The following is a 15,876-nucleotide window of genomic DNA, read 5'->3' as shown; positions in this document are numbered from 1 at the left end:
TTATAAGTTGTTTTCCATCACCCTCTCCCAGATCTCATACACATACCTGGTTCAAGTGATCCTTTTAAGATAGCGATGACGTTAGTAATGTTCTTCCGTGTATGATCGTTATTGGTTTCCACTTCCACTTTCCTATGTAAAGATACAAACATAAATTTACCACACAACAGAGAAGCTTCAGGCTGTGTTATAACGTCCTGTTCAAATACACTGTTACTCGGTGTGCTGTGTCAAATTTATCCAGTGTAGCATTAGACTCACTGCGATATTAACAATAACTCATTCCAAAAACAAAGAAAAGAGGATGTATGTCAAAGATGTTTTTCCGAATTACTATAAATTAATGCAAGAGTAACATTAAGGTTCACAACAGATTGTGTCTGCAGTTTCTGCTGTAATGTTGCTTCATGCCCCACCTTGGCCGCACCTCAAGTTATGAAATTAAGCTATATACCTGAAACACACCATTTCACTCATTAAACCTAGGAGTGTCTAGCATCTAATTTCTCCTTACTGGGGCTGAGCACATAGTAAATGATCACTGAAGACCAAAGAAGCTACCTTTGGAAATCATGAGTAGGGAATAAAAATTGAATATCATCTGCATACCACCTGCATCTATTAATTAGTTAATTTGGTTAGGCAGGGGACGTTAAAGAACCCACTCCCGAGATTACTGTGATGTGGTCTGGCCTGTTTACTGGGAATTGGGGGGGAGGGGGCATCTTCAAATAAGTTTCCTTCAATTGTTTGTAAACTGCTGATGCAGTCCGGCCAAAGTCCCCCGAAAAGTGTTGTGATGTGCATTTGATCATATCCACATGTTAATTTGTGCAATATAAATATTAAATTATTACTATTATTATTATTATTATTATTATTATTATTATTATTATTATTATTATTATATACACACTGATGCTAGTGTGTGAAGGATTAGCTTAAATAAGACCTAAACCTGTCATACCAGTCACTATAATTACTAGAAAATCCCGGTCCAAGTCGATAAGTGATATGTAATCCACCTTGCCAGTCATCCGGGGCCTCATCCCCTCCAAGAAGTCTATTTAAGTCAGAAAAGGTAAAATCAAAAGCAAATACCAGTAAGAGGGGGGTGGCTGCTGAGTGATGGCCATAGCTGCCAGCTAAAATGGTCATTGTTAGCTAGTTACTTTTTTAGCTTTATTTACCGTAATTAACGATGAAAACTTGCACCCACAATCATTGAAATACCATCTAAAGAGTTTTGTGTGTAGTTACTGTATTAATTTCCCAGTTTTGAGTGGGAGTGGGTGCTTATGAATCACTTCTACATTCAGAGTTTTCACAATAGCTTGTGCAAACTTAGAGGAACACTTGGGACAATAAGACAGAAAGGATAGTTCCTCATCTTGTGTGAAATCTCACAAAAGAACATATGGCATCCACAAAAACTTGGCCATGTATTACTACCTATTGGCCTTCTACTTCCAGAATTAGGGAAGGCGTGGTGGCCTCATGGTTACTGCACGCCACTCCAGATCGAGTGGTCTGGGTTCGAGCCCTGGTCAGGGACATTGTGTTGTGTTCTTGGACAAGACACTTTACTCTCACAGTGCCCCACTTCATCCAGGTTTTTAAATGGGTACTGGTGAACTTAATGCTGGGGGGTATCAAAAACTTTAACCCTGCTATGGACTAGCATCTCATCCAGGGAGGAGTAGAAATACTCCTGCTTGCTTCATGTTACGGAAACCAGAGTTAAGTGTCAGTCTGATGGGCCACTTGGCTCAAAAACAGACTTTACCTTACGTTTTACTTACAGAGTTACAAACTAGCTGTCCTGATTATCTGTATGCACACACAATTAGGTAGTTATTGCAGCAACAAGGCAACAAATTTAGGTTTGACAAAAAAATTTTAATTAATAACAGACCTCAGAAAGCGTTCTGCATCCTCGGCTGAAATTGGATGAGCAGGAATATGTGGCATTTTGATTTCATCCGAACTCTTCCGATAAATACCATCTGTTAAAAAAAAAAGCCAAAAATTACGAACATCAAGGTGGTCAAAGTAAGCTGGCAACCAGCACAACTATCTACCGTGAAAAAGGCAATTGCTCTAAATGCTTGTGTCTCCTAGAGCCCTTGTCTGGGTTAGAGGCCAGTTTGAACCCTAGTGGTACCTACTTTGTATCATGGTGCAGTTACTCAAAATCTTTGAATCATGTTTACTATAGGTACTCTCAAGCGATATGTCAGTTAATGTATTAGTTAAGAGTTGGTTGATACTAAACGGATCTGTTGCTCGACAGATATGTCAGTCGACACTCAGTTGACACTCAGTCGACACTTGGTTGACACTCATTCAATACCCGGTCAATAGTCAGTTGATAGTTGGCTGTTACACAGTTGAGAGCTGGTCGATGGTCGATAGCCAACAATCTTGACAGATACATTGACTGACTATAGACTGAGTCTAGACTGAGTATTGGCCAACTATTGACCAAACTATCAACTGAGTATCGACTGACTTTCAACCAGGTGTTGACTGAGTGTCAACTAACATATCTGTCGCGTATCAACCTACTCTTGACCAATCTATCCACCGGTATACTGGTCGAGAGTACCTTTAGTAAACATAATCCAAGTGTTTTCAGGGCTCGACACTTACCTTTTAACTTACTAGCCAAGTGGCTAGTGACATCTTAGATGCTTTTAGATGTTATGACAATTTCAGTCTGTTTACTAGCCAAACTAGCGAGTGGAAATTGAAAAACACTAGCCAAAACTGAATTTCTACTAGTCTGTAGCTGGTGGGCTACTGTTAGTGTCGAGCCCTGTGTTTTTCAGTTGACAACCCTGTAACATATTAAATGAATTCAACTTCCACCTTTTGAAGGATATCTTGGAGTGAGAGGATCACCGGTGCCAATGAGAATTGAGCCACGCTGTACACCCGACCTAGGCAGCCACCAGCCATGAGGAAAAAGATCCTCGTCTGAGACAGGTGCAAAATCACTAGGGTCATTGTATATCAGGATAGCTTTTGCTCCACAGTTCTGTGCATTGGTTACCTGGGAATATTGAATAGAACTCAAATTTAACAACCTGAATCCAATTTCTTTCCATATAATTTTCCATACTCATTATAGTTTTATTTTATTACACCACTCGGGCAGTCAGAGGGCCAATAACTAAAATCAACCAATCAAAATGCTCTATTGCCAGTCAATATTCTCTCAGTATTGGACCGGGCACTGTCCCGAATGGTCCCAAATGGTACTGCACTTGTGTCCCTTTGAACTTCAGTCGTATAATAAATCTCTTATTAACCAAGCTTGCTCGGGACCGTACCGGAAGAATATTGGCCCTCGGTCTTTTTTGTACGGACCTCACTGCACTCAGTCCGCACTGTCAAGACCTCAGGCCAATATTCTCCCAGTACAGCCCTCGCGCTTGGTTAATAAGATATATATATTTGAGAGAGCAGGAATGGTACTGTGGTAGGTAGTCATTGTATTTCAAATGCAATCACAGGAGAGCGGATGTAAGCGATTGAAGATAAGTCTACAATTATAATTCTAATTTGATAACAAGTGAGAGGAACCACCTTGTGGAGGTCTACTGCTAATTAAGTATAATTCATTTATCTAAATTTGATAAATATTTATATTGAGATATACATATATATTTATTGAAAAGCGAGCATTAGGGCTATGACAAAAGAGATTAGAGAATTTTCTGGTAACCCCACAGAATTATCTTGGTATATTACAAAGCCAAGGCTGTTTTTAAGTTATTTAGTTATTTATTCATAAGTAATGACCATAGAACAACAAAATTGAGTATCAAAAGGTCAACCTCGAGAATAAACTAAAACCATTGGGCCCACCTGAGTGGTGTAACTACAAAGACTAATCGCACAAATCAAATGATCGACTTTTTTTTTTTATCAAATATTACACTCTGTGAATGACTGTGAATATATGAATGTCAAATAAGTGAACTGCAGATAATTCAATTGCATTGTGAGGGTGAAAATTATTTCTGCTAAGATTGTTCTCCCATTCATTACATCCTGTATTGATCAGTTACCTTGTCACCTCTGAAGACACGCCCGTATCTTGCGATGACAATCTTCCCGAAACAGCTGATGTTCCTACTACTCAATAATTCAAAATCTTCACGTCTTCCATAATTGACATACATCAAGTCACCCTGAAAGACAGTACAGATCAAACTGCATGTGAAGGTTACAATGACATATATTAACCTAACTTTCTCTAAACAACTTAACAAATTGTAATTAGTTGTAATAAAAGCACAAGTTCGATATATGTTTGAATAAGAACAAGAAATAGGAAGAAGAGTCATCATCATCATTGCCTTTGGCGCCTACAGGAGCATAGGCTGGCTAATTAAGATATAATTTGGATATATCAACAAAGTTGAAATGGTAAATTGGCCACTGTAACGATTACAAAAGCTGACGTTTCGAGCGTTAGCCCTTCGTTGGAATGAATAAAGGAATTGTGGGTTGTACGTGTGTGCTTTTAAAAAGCTTTTAAAAGTTGTGGGTTGTGTGTGCTTTTAAAAGCTTATTAAAAGTACGTACACACAACCCACAATTCTTCTATTCATGCTGACGAAGGGCTAACGCTCGAAATGTCAGCTTTTATAACAGTAACGGTGGCCAATTTACCAGATCAACTTTGTTGATATATTCAAATTATTTTGTTACCCCCACCGACACAGCGCCAAACAGTTTCTTTAGAAACTATCAGCCTTTAATTAAGAGCTCCCCAGGCATCCCGATCCTGGGCTTGTCTCTCGAGGTGTCCCCTGGTGTAACCCATCCTCTCTGTTTGAGCCTCCAGATCGCGGCACCAGGTGCGATCTGGAGGCAAGAGTACACAACAGAATTTTGCAAGCACAATACTTGTAAAAAAGGAATATGTGAAAAATAAAATTAATTTTACATGTGTTTAATTTTCAATTTGGAAATATGAAGTGCCAATCAGAACTTGCATCAATACAAGAATTAAGCCACAAAAAAAAGAAGCCAACAAATGACATGAGAGGGCTCTGTGTGCTTTTCCTAAATGACAAGATGTATTTAAGAATGTAGCCATTGTTTGATTTATTTGAATGCAAATTAAGACGGTGCAGTTGAGACAATAACAGCAAAAACTTTGCATAAATTAGCCACGATTATAATTTCTGATTTAATTTGTCACGTAACTGGCACTGTGTGTTACCTTTTCCTTGCCAGTGGGTGAATAGCCACTGAAAGGAGGTAATGCGTCAGGTGATTCTTCAGATGGCTCCATGACCTTCTCCTTCTCAGCAGTTTGAAACTGAACTTTTCCACTTCCATCATAAAGTTTAGCTCCATTTATTTTCCCCTTCACAGGGAAGGAAAGAAGAACATTATACCTGATTAACTTGACCTCAAACCCCAAACTTTCCCATTCATCCTTGATCCAATCTGCTAGTTCATCATTTCTCTTAGAGCTGGCATGATGTGGATGAAGCGTCAATTTTCTGAAAAAAAAAAAAAAAAATCAACACTCTTTTCACCCTTTAACTCTCAGAAATGATTAAGATGTTATTTCTCCCCTATGATACCCATACATTATCCAGCACACAGGTAATGAGAATACTCAAACTTATCTGCTAGAAGTTGTTTTGTCAATCCAAAACCAAATTCTTGAAACTAAATTTCAAGATAGAAGGGTTACACTTGATATCCGTAAAACAGTGCTCGATACATATAGTAGAGTGAGTGCAACGTATGATAGGCAGAAAAAAAAATCAATCAACTACATGTCATCCCTACAGACTCGTTTCATGGTTGCCCACTCATTGGGGGATTTTAAATTTCAAGATATGTGGTGGCTATAGAGAGGAGAATTAACAATCAGATCTTAGGGGTTAACACTATACACCCTTACATCAGTATGCATATTCTCCGTACTGTTCTCTATGCATTTCCTAAGATGCTGACAAGGAGAATTTGTTTAACAAACAAGAGCTTCTATATTTGGTGATTATTTTTCAACTCTCATGACCTTAATGATTGATTCAAGGAGGATATTGTAAGGAGAAATAAGATGCTGATCACTCTTAGGGATTGAAAGGTTCAAAGTTTGACCAGAAAGCTCTGAGAAATAGCTTTTTATCCTCTGACTCCGCAATGAGTGACTAGCACCTCATTTCTCCTTAAAATATCACCCCCTGAATCACACGTTAAGGTCACAAGAATAAAGGAAATGATCACCAACTAGAGAAGCTCTTGATTGTTAAACAAATTCACCTTGTCAGCACCTTAGGAAATGTATAAAGAACAGTATGGAGAATATGTATACTGATGTTAGGGTGCAAAGGGCAAATGATATTGATCAAAATAATTAACTACAATCAAAGACTTTATTCTGCCAACGAGAACAAAACTCAGCCTTTAAATTCAGCTGCCAGATCTTACTAACATCAGCTTAATATATTTTTCTTCTTTGACAGGGTTTTTAAGTTTCACAGCATGTTCATTTGTATCCTGGTGATCAGCTATATGACATTTGATTTGTACATCATGATGAATGTGGCAGTTGATTCACATGCAAAACACACTTGTCTATTAAACAGAAGATACTAAACTTTTATGTCATTTATTCTGCCAATTTTCTTTTGCAAGGGCTTACTTTAATGTGGATTAGGGGGCATTCCTATAAGCCAAAAAAAAATTACCAGAATTAAAGCGTGCAATAATTTCATGCTGCGCTGAGCATAATATCAATTCGAGGAATTGATATTTTTACATCTGAACAGGGCTAAAATATGACAACATAAATGATGGCCTAAAAATGTGTATTCAACGTAGCTTAAAACGTAATAATCATTCGCTGTAAGAAGTTAATTTACTGACTGGAAATGATTTATTTAGAGAACGGCAAGAGGAATTTTCCTCAAAAAAAATAGAAAAAGAAATCTCTTTTGGACCCAAGTCCGCGTAAATATGTATTTTAAGTTTATTTCAAGGCTCTATCAAAACCTGATTAGGAAGATATAAAAAAAAATAGTGAATAAATCGCGCAGAACAAGCCTCAAGCTGGCCGTGCCCTGACGCCTTGTCACGCACTGATTTGTACATGAAATGAAGGTGCGAAAAAAATTAATCTGCATGTTTCGTGCATCCTTGAATTAAGGTGAGTCTATCTGCTCCCTCCCAGATCGACTACATACTGTGTTTCCAGCTGTGCGGTGGGCGCAAAAAGCTTTTTGAACACGCATTTTCATCGAAGTAAGAACATGTCCCAGAACCGCTTCTGATTAAGTTTCTCTGCATCACGCACAAAAAAACAACTGATACACTGTAACACATTGTAATAAAGGCGAAACGATTAACAATAAATTGGTTTTCTCACCTGCTCCCCTGAGCAAACGTCGACATTTGAGCTTCAGTTAATAGTGAATTGATTGCTTTAAAAAAATGCAATAATGTAAATAACTTGAACAAACCTCAAGTTCCCTTCGATCTGCTCCGCAGACATTTCTTCCAAGATTTCCTGCAGTCGAACTTGTGAGGGAGCCGGGGACGACGGAACATCGCCACTGCCTTCTTTTTTACATTTAGATACAGTTCTGCGTACCATGTACCCACCAATAAATGCCGCAGCCACAACACCGATTATCACCACAACTGCTGTAACTCGAACCACATTACACCGATTTTCCCCTTTATTTTTGAGAATTATCGTTGGCTGTGCAAAGCTTTCCTCTTCGGGGTGTAGCTCCATTTTGGCATCAAACAGGTAAGAAGTGTCAGGCTTATCCATCGGATTACGCCTTAGGAGCCAAATTCAAAGAAATTTCAATTAACGCTGGGAATTTCCAACAAGAACTTAGGCTGCATGGTTTGACGAAAGCCAAATGTGATTGAAATTTGCGACCACCCCTTCTCACAGATGGTGAGTTCTCGCGGGACTGATCATGCATGCTATCGCAAATTTAGCCAACATTGCACGAAATTATCAGAACTTTAGATTTAACGTGAGTTTTTACATGTATGTGACTATTCCATTTAACACAAACCTTTTCTAATGTACGAGACCGGGCCAAAAGAGTTGAAGCGACAAAATTTTATTTTTGCTCCCTTCAAGTCTTCTGAAACATTTGGAGTTTAGACATTGCCTAATTGATTTTCATTTTTAACCAATCATTTCCCTAAATGTTAATCCAGATTAAGTGTGACACGAGAATGGGAAAATCTTTCATTACTAATACAAAGTTCCAAAATGTAAAAGTTCACATAGTCGATGAAAAAAGCCGAAAGGAAATTTTTTAAATGACCTCTCTGAACCGTTTTTTAAAAAGATATTTCTTATTCTTCGTTTATAGAGGAACTGATTGTTGTACTAATAAAGATGGCCCTTACTGATTTCAAATCCCTAGAGCGAGTAACAGAAGGCGTTGAATTACATTGCGTAATCTTTAAGCACTGTTTTACATTTTTATTTGCAGTTACTGTTTTTTTAATTGTGTCCTATTCACTGTGCCGGAAAAGTTGGGTTGGAGAAAGAACTCCTTGTTATATGATTGTCCATGTTTTATTTATTTCATTATTTCGTTTCTTCTTAATTTTTAATCACAAACGACCGACATTCCAGACGGCTGCTAAGGGGAAGAAATTTTCTCATGAAAGGTGTGTGAAGGTTGCATTTCATAAACGGTTTTGGGGCTAAATAATGACACGGGTGATTCTTCTTTGAATGAAAAATTCTCTTTCGAAATTCTTCCTGGCTAGTCGAAAAGATACATGAAGAAATCTTGCGATTTAGAACTGGCTTATCTGTAAAATGTTTTATTTCGAATCAAAATATATGTCCTTAAGATTTGGATTCTTTAATAATTAATACAGGGGTTATCTAAAGAAACCGCTAAGTTTTGACGTAACAATTTTCAGTTTGTGTCCTTTTATTTTTTTTCTCTCTTTGTAGATAGGAAAGTCCCTTTCAGAAAATTTACTTTGCTTAAGATAAAAGCCAGCTGAAAACCTCGAATGAAACAAAAACCTTTTTATCCAGGTTGAGGTACATGTTTGTAACGGAAAAAAAAAAGAAATTCATTTCTAATACAAAATTTTCACAGAATATTGTAATCCCCTAAAAACGAAAATGGAAAAGTGTTTCTTTAAATAAGAAATTCTCCCATTTTTTTGTATCGTAAATGACATGCAGTACATGCTACAGTACAGGACTGAGTACAGGACAGTAAATTTTTTTAAACAATCTGGTACCCATGATGGCCTTTTTTGGACCGGGAGGATTGGCGACTACCTACATGAACGAGAAGATTGGAAACTAATCTTTACGCGCGATATTTGATTTTAGCTGAAGCGTTCGCTGGAAATAGATCCATAAGAACGGTGAGATCTTTCTTATTTTTATCCATTTGTCATTTATTTATCACTACTACGAACACATTTTTGCTTTTTATTTCCCCTTTGTACACTTTCAAACGATGAGAGTGCCTTTCAGCACGAAAACTCCGCGATTATGTCGATGCGTACGACGACAAAAATTCTCGCCAGAAACACACATGTTGATAATTTGCCTTTCTTATTCGGTCAATGAATCTTTTCACGCTGTATGCTATTTATGAAAAACTTCTATATCTGGGAGACTTGAAAGACTTTGCCTTTTTGAAAGCTATCAACAACTGGGTACCTCGGATTTCTGAGATTTTCCGAAAGCCCCGTTAACTTTACAGGCACGAAGCCATGTACAGCGTAACTACTAATAGCGCGGTCCAATGCTCAAAAACCAATTGTTTCTGTTTCATTCCCTGGTATTTTCTATGTTGCTTGACTTCCTAACATCTAGATATTGAATTTAAATACTTAAAAAAAAAAAACGGCTTTGTGATCTGCAACTGCCACTACCTTTCAAAGACGAGCACATGAGCCATTCATCGTAAATAGCATCATCTTTGGATTTTACAAAGATGACTCTTGCTTCTCATGAATCTCTTTTAATAGGTATCTGAAATTTGTGGCACTGGTAAATGGGATGCAGGATGTCTAAAAGGACGGGCAGGAAAAGGAACAACACTAAACACAAGAAAGAAGAATCGGTCACAGTTCTGAATGAATTTGAAGACATGGTGGATCTTGGCAAGTTTGAAGAAATGAAGCGACCTCAACTTCAGGCGTTATGCAAACGATATGGACTTAAAGCTTCAGGAAAGGCAAGAAATTAGCCTTTTAAATTTGTTGCTCTATGGAAATGCAGTAACAGCAACAGTAGGGGACTCTTCTCACCTCGTAGGCATAAGTAAAATTGAAAATTAGTGGGTCAAAAAATGGTGAATTTCCACTATAGATATTGAATTGTTTCCATACAGAAAAATTTGGAAAAATCCCTTACTCTGTCCTTGTTGAGAATTTATTTTCAGCCCTTTAAGGGAATGATTTTTCTCTTAATATTATGTTGAAATCTGCTTCTCTTCTGTGATAATTCATGATAATGCTAAATGTGCCCAGTTTCTAGCCATAAGATGGCCAAGCTTCAACGGTTTTGTGTTGCATATTGACAGCTAGATATGCAACACCCTTAAACTCCCATGATTGACCAAGACAGAATTTCTCTCTACAATATCAATACAATATCAAGCAGACAAGCAATGAGAATAAAGACTGAAAAGCATCAATTGGCCATTTTACATTTGTGTACTTAGTTGCCAAGCTTTTGATTTGGAGTGAGGCTGAAGGTGACCTTGTTGTCATAGAGATCAGTATCTAGTTAGCATGATAACAAAGTAATTTACATTTAAAAAGCAGCAACATTGGTATCATGACAAGTTCACCCTTAGCCTCACTCTTGTTCAAAGGCTTGGCAACCAAGCCGACAACTATAGAAAGGACTATTAGGGAATTATTAGATGATCCAATACCAAATTCTCAGAACTGACATCATGTAAGGACAAGTAAGGAGAATTTACTAATGAGATCTAGGGAGTGAAAGGGTTTAAGACAGACTATGAACTTGAGATTCTTAGTAGTTGTTGGCAATGGTCAGGAGAGCTTTGACTCAATTTCTGTTTCTTCCTTGTCTCATTAGAATACCGAACTTGTCAAGAGACTTCAAGAACATGTTAGGAACAACAGCAACAACAACAACAATAACAATGTAAACAACAGCAACAACAATGCAGAAGACCCAGCATTGTCTTCGAGTTCTCACCAAGAAATAGAAGAACCAAAAAAGCTAGGCAATGTTACCTTTGAGAAAGCTGATAGTCATGTACAAGAAGTGACTGAACCCAAAAAACTGAGCAATGTTACTTTTGAAAAAGCTCATAGTCAAATACCCACAGATGAACATGTCCACGTAAGCAGTAGTGACAGCAGTAGCTCTGACTCTCCAAGTAGTCGTGTAGACCTACAGGCAATTGACATAAATGGGTGTGTTGGTCCAGACAGCACAGAAGATACAAATTATCAACTAAGTGAAGAGGAAACAAAATCTAAACCTGATTTGTCTTCAAGCAGAATTTTGAAAGAACTGAACTACAAGGAATCGCCTTCTGCAGGTCAGTAAAATGATTTGTGTATCAGCTGAAATGATTTTAAGTGACACTAAAACCTACTTTTGCTACATATTTTCTTTGAGTTCAATCACAAGAAACCCTGGAAATCTTGGTAATTTTTCTGAATAACTAGAGTCAATTGGTTAGAGCGCCGGTTTGTGTTGTGTGGGAGGTCAAGGGTTGAAGCTCCGGCCAGACCAACACTCATGGTCTTAAAATAACTGAGGAGAATTTGCTACCTTTATATAATGTCAAGAAATGGATAGATATGAATTCTAGTCTTCTCGGATAAGGATGAATAAACCGTAGACCCCGTCTCCTGCAGGGTTAGGGGTAGGAGACATTAATTTCCCACGCATGAGATTACTGTGTGATGGATGTCCTCCCCAGGGGTGGGATGGGTGGGTGTTCTGAGTGCCACAAGTTCATTAGCTTCTACTGTTAAGTGCTACCCTCTATAAATAAAGCCAGCCAGTAAGTAAAGGACCTAACATGTTTGAACCAACATAAAATTTTACACTTGATATGTAAATGCTCTTTTTCACACCATAATTTTTAACTGTAACACCCAAGAGTGACTAGCATCTCATTTCTTCATACAATATCACCCTTGAATTACACATCAATGACAAGGTCACAAGAATAAAAGAAATGATCATAAACTAAAGAAGCTCTTGATTGCTAAACAAATTCTCCCTGTCAGCACTTAAAGTGCATGTGACATGGAATTTTTTTCTCTTGTTTCTTGTAGTTGGATATCTATAGAAGACGTTTCGAAGCCTTAAAAGTGCTGGAAAAATCTAAAAGGCATTTTTTTTTGCTTTCAAAATATGCGCAACTTGCCTTCAAATTTTTCCTGGTCATAATGAAGCTAAAATCGCACGTGACGTCACATTGTGTACCCAGATTCTTCGAAGTTGATGGAACTTTCAGAAGAGTCGGACTCAAAGGAATCATTAGAATCACTAGACATCTTTGCTTTCAATGCACTATCTATCTACTACGAAGTACTGCAGAATCCTCTCAGTGACAACAGACCTTCGTGGCAAAGGTACACAATGTGACGTCACGAATAACTTCAACGATGATAAACTAGGTCCCAGTTTCTGGGACAAATGTGAAGGCAAGTTGCGCATATTTTGAAAGCAAAAAAAAAATGCTCTATACATTTTTCCAGCACTTTTAAAGCTTTGAAATGTTTTCTATAGATATCCAACTACAAGAAACAAGAGAAAAAAATTGTGTCGTATGCACTTTAAGGAAATGTGTGGAGAATAGTACGGAGAATATGCATACTGGTGTTAAGGTGTAGAGGGTTCATAGGTCCTTAATAACAGGACTTTACTACCTGTATCAATAGCATATTTAAGAGGAAGTATTAATGATGCCTACAACATAGACAGAAACTCATCAACGGCTTTGAACAAAATGGTCAAATAAAAAGGTGTATCAATCATAGAAGAATAGGCCCATGTGTCAAGATGCATTCATTGAAATATGAAGCATGTGGGAAGCTTACAGAGCTCAAAAGATGCTTCATACTGTAAGGGTTGCTCTAGGCTTAGCTCAGAGAAACTGCAGCTTCTCTAGTGCTTTATATTGGGCAAGTACAGTTGCCAAGTGTACCAATTATATTACAACATTTACAACACTGTCAATGTCACCCACAGATAGAGTCCCCCTCTCTAGTTTCGATGCACTTGAATACTTGACATTAGAATGGAAAATGGGAAATTATGAAGCATTTTCAGAAAACTGAATTTTAGTGTGCAAATTTACTCAAAATAAGACATAGCTGTGTTATTAATATATACATGTAACATACATTGATTTGTAACCTTTTCAGGTCAAAACAACGACCCAAAGAAAGCTAAAATAGATACTTGTACCAATTGGTGTGTTGTTGAAGGTCTTTTGAAACAGGAAAACAAATCAATGTGGAAGAAGATATATCTTTCTGGAGGGAAGGCTATGATTTCCAACAGTTTTGGTAAAAGAGTTCCTTTTGTTTTGGAGCCATGTGGATTGATGACGCCCAAAGACTATGATGACAACTATATCTGCAGAAGCTGTGTCAGGGATAATGAAGTAGTGTTGCGATGCAAAGGTGGTTCAAGAGTTGTACATTCTTCTGCCATGCCACAAGAACCTGATAACAGTGGTAATGTTGTAACCATTTCCTGAACTTACCTTGAGGATGAAAATTCTGAATGACAATAGCAGTCCTAAAGTGACATGCTGACATGTACACATACACAATTTTAGATGTTTCATTCAATTTGGCAAGTTTCATTGATAATCCTGAAGAGTTTTGTTTTATCCTGTCAGAACCCACTACCAAATGCAGCACACCCCTATCATCTAGTCACAGTCTGCTGACAAGCTTTTCAAGATCAGGTTCAGTCAAGCGCAAGAGGAGTGAAGATGCCAACGGTTCTGTAGTGAACTCATCAACTGACTCTGACCAAATGGAGAAGAAGCGAAGGAAAGATGCCATTGTCAGATCTGGTAGCAGCACCCCAGCAAGCCCTCAAGTGCGCAGAGCCAGGGGAGAACAGCTAGTGTTACCCAGGTGATGAAAATGTTACTTCTCCTCACAATTTCAACCTATTTTCTCACCAATGGGTTATGAGAATTTTTAAAGTGATCAGCTTAGAGTTTATCTCCAATTTGGTTTTCTCCTCAAAATTTCAACCAATTTTCAAGCCAACAGGTTGTGCAAATTTTTAAAGTAATCCATTTCAACTTTGTTGATATATCCAATTTAAAGTAATCAGGCAAGAGTTTTCATCTTCAATTTGGTTTTCTCTTCAAATTACCTACTATCAAATTGTAATATCTGTTGAGTGTCTGTATCATTTTATCATTCTCACCAAATACAGTAGGTATTGAACCTCAATTTAACAAAGTGCCAAGAGACTGGGGAAATTGGTTTGTTATATCAAGAGTTCGTTATATCAAGGTTCTGAGGCATACATTTTACTGTAACTTGAACCAGGCTGAAACTGAAATATCATTTGTTATGGCAAGGAATATACTATTAGAGGCTCGTTAAATCAAGGTTCTACTGTAGAACTCGCCTGCTGAATCCTTCAACTCCCATGAGTGACCAAGACAGAATTTCTCTGAACAATATTGATACAATATCAAGTAGACAAGTAATGAGAATAAGGGAGAAAGAAAATCTGGGAAATATCAATCGATCCAATACCAAATTCTCCAAACTAACATCATAAGAATTGTATGGTAGATGGTAAGGAGAATTACTAAAGGGATCTTGGGAGTACAAGGGTTAGCCTTAAATCCCTTGGAGTGACTAGCATCTAATTTCTGTGCACTGTATCACTGCTGAATTTGTATTTGTATTTGTCTTTGTATTTAAAGATTCGTATAGTGTACAGGCGAGAGAACAATAGGACATGTAGTCCCCTACCAGGTTCACCGGCCTAAACCAATCCCAACCCACCCATGCCACCCCAGGGGAGGACATCCATCACACAGTAATCTCATGCATGGGAAATTAACGTCTCCTATCCCTAACCATGCAGCAGACGGGGCCTACGGTTTATTCATCCCTATCCAAGAAGACTAGAATATCTAACCATTTCTTGATGTAATGGAGAGGTGCGCTCTATCCATTGAGCTAACTGGGAGGTGGTAATATATAGAGAACAGTATGGAGAATATGCATTCTGATGACAGGGACTTATTTGGTTAATTATCATTTTTTAGAAACCTCATACGACCATGGCAACCAAAGAAAACAACAAAGACATCACAAAGTGTTATTAGAGAAGACACAGAATTTGCAAAGAGAGTTGAGGAGATTATCAAAAATACACAGCCAGGCTCAGACGAAGAAATGTCTATGATAATGTTTTCTAAATCTAGCAGAATTCAACGTTCACCCACTAAGACTACAGAGTAATGTTCTTCTTATGTCAGTGAGATAAAACCAAAGTTGTAATTTGAAGGTGGTGGCAGCCAACACTTTTGATTAATATTGTTTGTAGCTAAGACTGAAACATACACCAAGCGGTGAAGGTTCATAGCCTTTGCATCCAGTTTGGCACAGAATTTCTCATTCCATTTCCTTGTAATGAGTCTTTTTACTACTCTCTGTTTAGCCAGCAGGTAGACACTTTAGGGTTTGCTGTAAGGTCAGTTTAAAAGCCCCGAATCTGTTTATTTTTGTACCTCTCATCCAAGATAAGCTTAGTCATTTAACACGACTGCTAAAGGTAGGCCTTTTTAACTAAATAAAGTACATTTTGAGAGGTGAATTCTCACAATAAAATGCCTCTTTTAAAAA

General features: G+C 37.7%; 2 protein-coding genes across 6 annotated transcripts in view; one reads left to right on the top strand and one right to left on the bottom strand.

Annotated features, from left to right (window-relative positions):
* LOC111327581 (putative N-acetylated-alpha-linked acidic dipeptidase) overlaps positions 1 to 8,115 on the bottom strand; it is a 21,472-nt gene extending 13,357 nt beyond the window's left edge. Inside the window, exons 1-8 of one of the 2 annotated variants that reach the window (XM_088744949.1) lie at positions 8,070 to 8,115; positions 7,497 to 7,823; positions 5,240 to 5,525; positions 4,077 to 4,199; positions 2,872 to 3,055; positions 1,916 to 2,006; positions 968 to 1,063; positions 47 to 132 (exon numbers count right to left, since the gene is read on the bottom strand). In XM_088744949.1, the coding sequence (XP_088601075.1) occupies positions 47 to 132; positions 968 to 1,063; positions 1,916 to 2,006; positions 2,872 to 3,055; positions 4,077 to 4,199; positions 5,240 to 5,525; positions 7,497 to 7,813 (1,183 nt within the window). In that variant the 5' untranslated portion in view covers positions 7,814 to 7,823; positions 8,070 to 8,115. Of the gene's footprint in view, positions 1 to 46; positions 133 to 967; positions 1,064 to 1,915; positions 2,007 to 2,871; positions 3,056 to 4,076; positions 4,200 to 5,239; positions 5,526 to 7,496; positions 7,929 to 8,069 lie in introns of those variants that run through there. The other variant, XM_088744948.1, reaches the window with a different exon arrangement.
* On the top strand, positions 7,656 to 15,876 carry LOC111327582 (uncharacterized). Of its 4 annotated transcripts, none has more exons than XM_022931799.2 (6): positions 7,656 to 7,789; positions 10,015 to 10,223; positions 11,096 to 11,567; positions 13,411 to 13,725; positions 13,893 to 14,136; positions 15,297 to 15,876. In XM_022931799.2, exons 2-6 carry the CDS (start codon positions 10,041 to 10,043, stop codon positions 15,490 to 15,492), a joined length of 1,410 nt encoding a protein of 469 aa, XP_022787534.2. In that variant the 5' UTR covers positions 7,656 to 7,789; positions 10,015 to 10,040; the 3' UTR covers positions 15,493 to 15,876. The 4 variants fall into 4 exon arrangements, with proteins under 4 accessions (XP_022787534.2, XP_088601077.1, XP_022787535.2 ...); XM_088744951.1 differs by lacking the exon at positions 7,656 to 7,789 and adding an exon at positions 8,412 to 8,679; XM_022931800.2 differs by lacking the exon at positions 7,656 to 7,789 and adding an exon at positions 8,751 to 9,402 and having other exon boundaries at positions 13,411 to 13,722.

This window comes from Stylophora pistillata, chromosome 14, assembly GCF_964205215.1.
Source record: "Stylophora pistillata chromosome 14, jaStyPist1.2, whole genome shotgun sequence".
Classification (NCBI taxonomy): Eukaryota; Metazoa; Cnidaria; class Anthozoa; order Scleractinia; family Pocilloporidae; genus Stylophora; species Stylophora pistillata.
The sequence above is the reverse complement of the archived record's forward strand: the minus strand, read 5'-3'. Positions and strand labels throughout refer to the sequence as shown.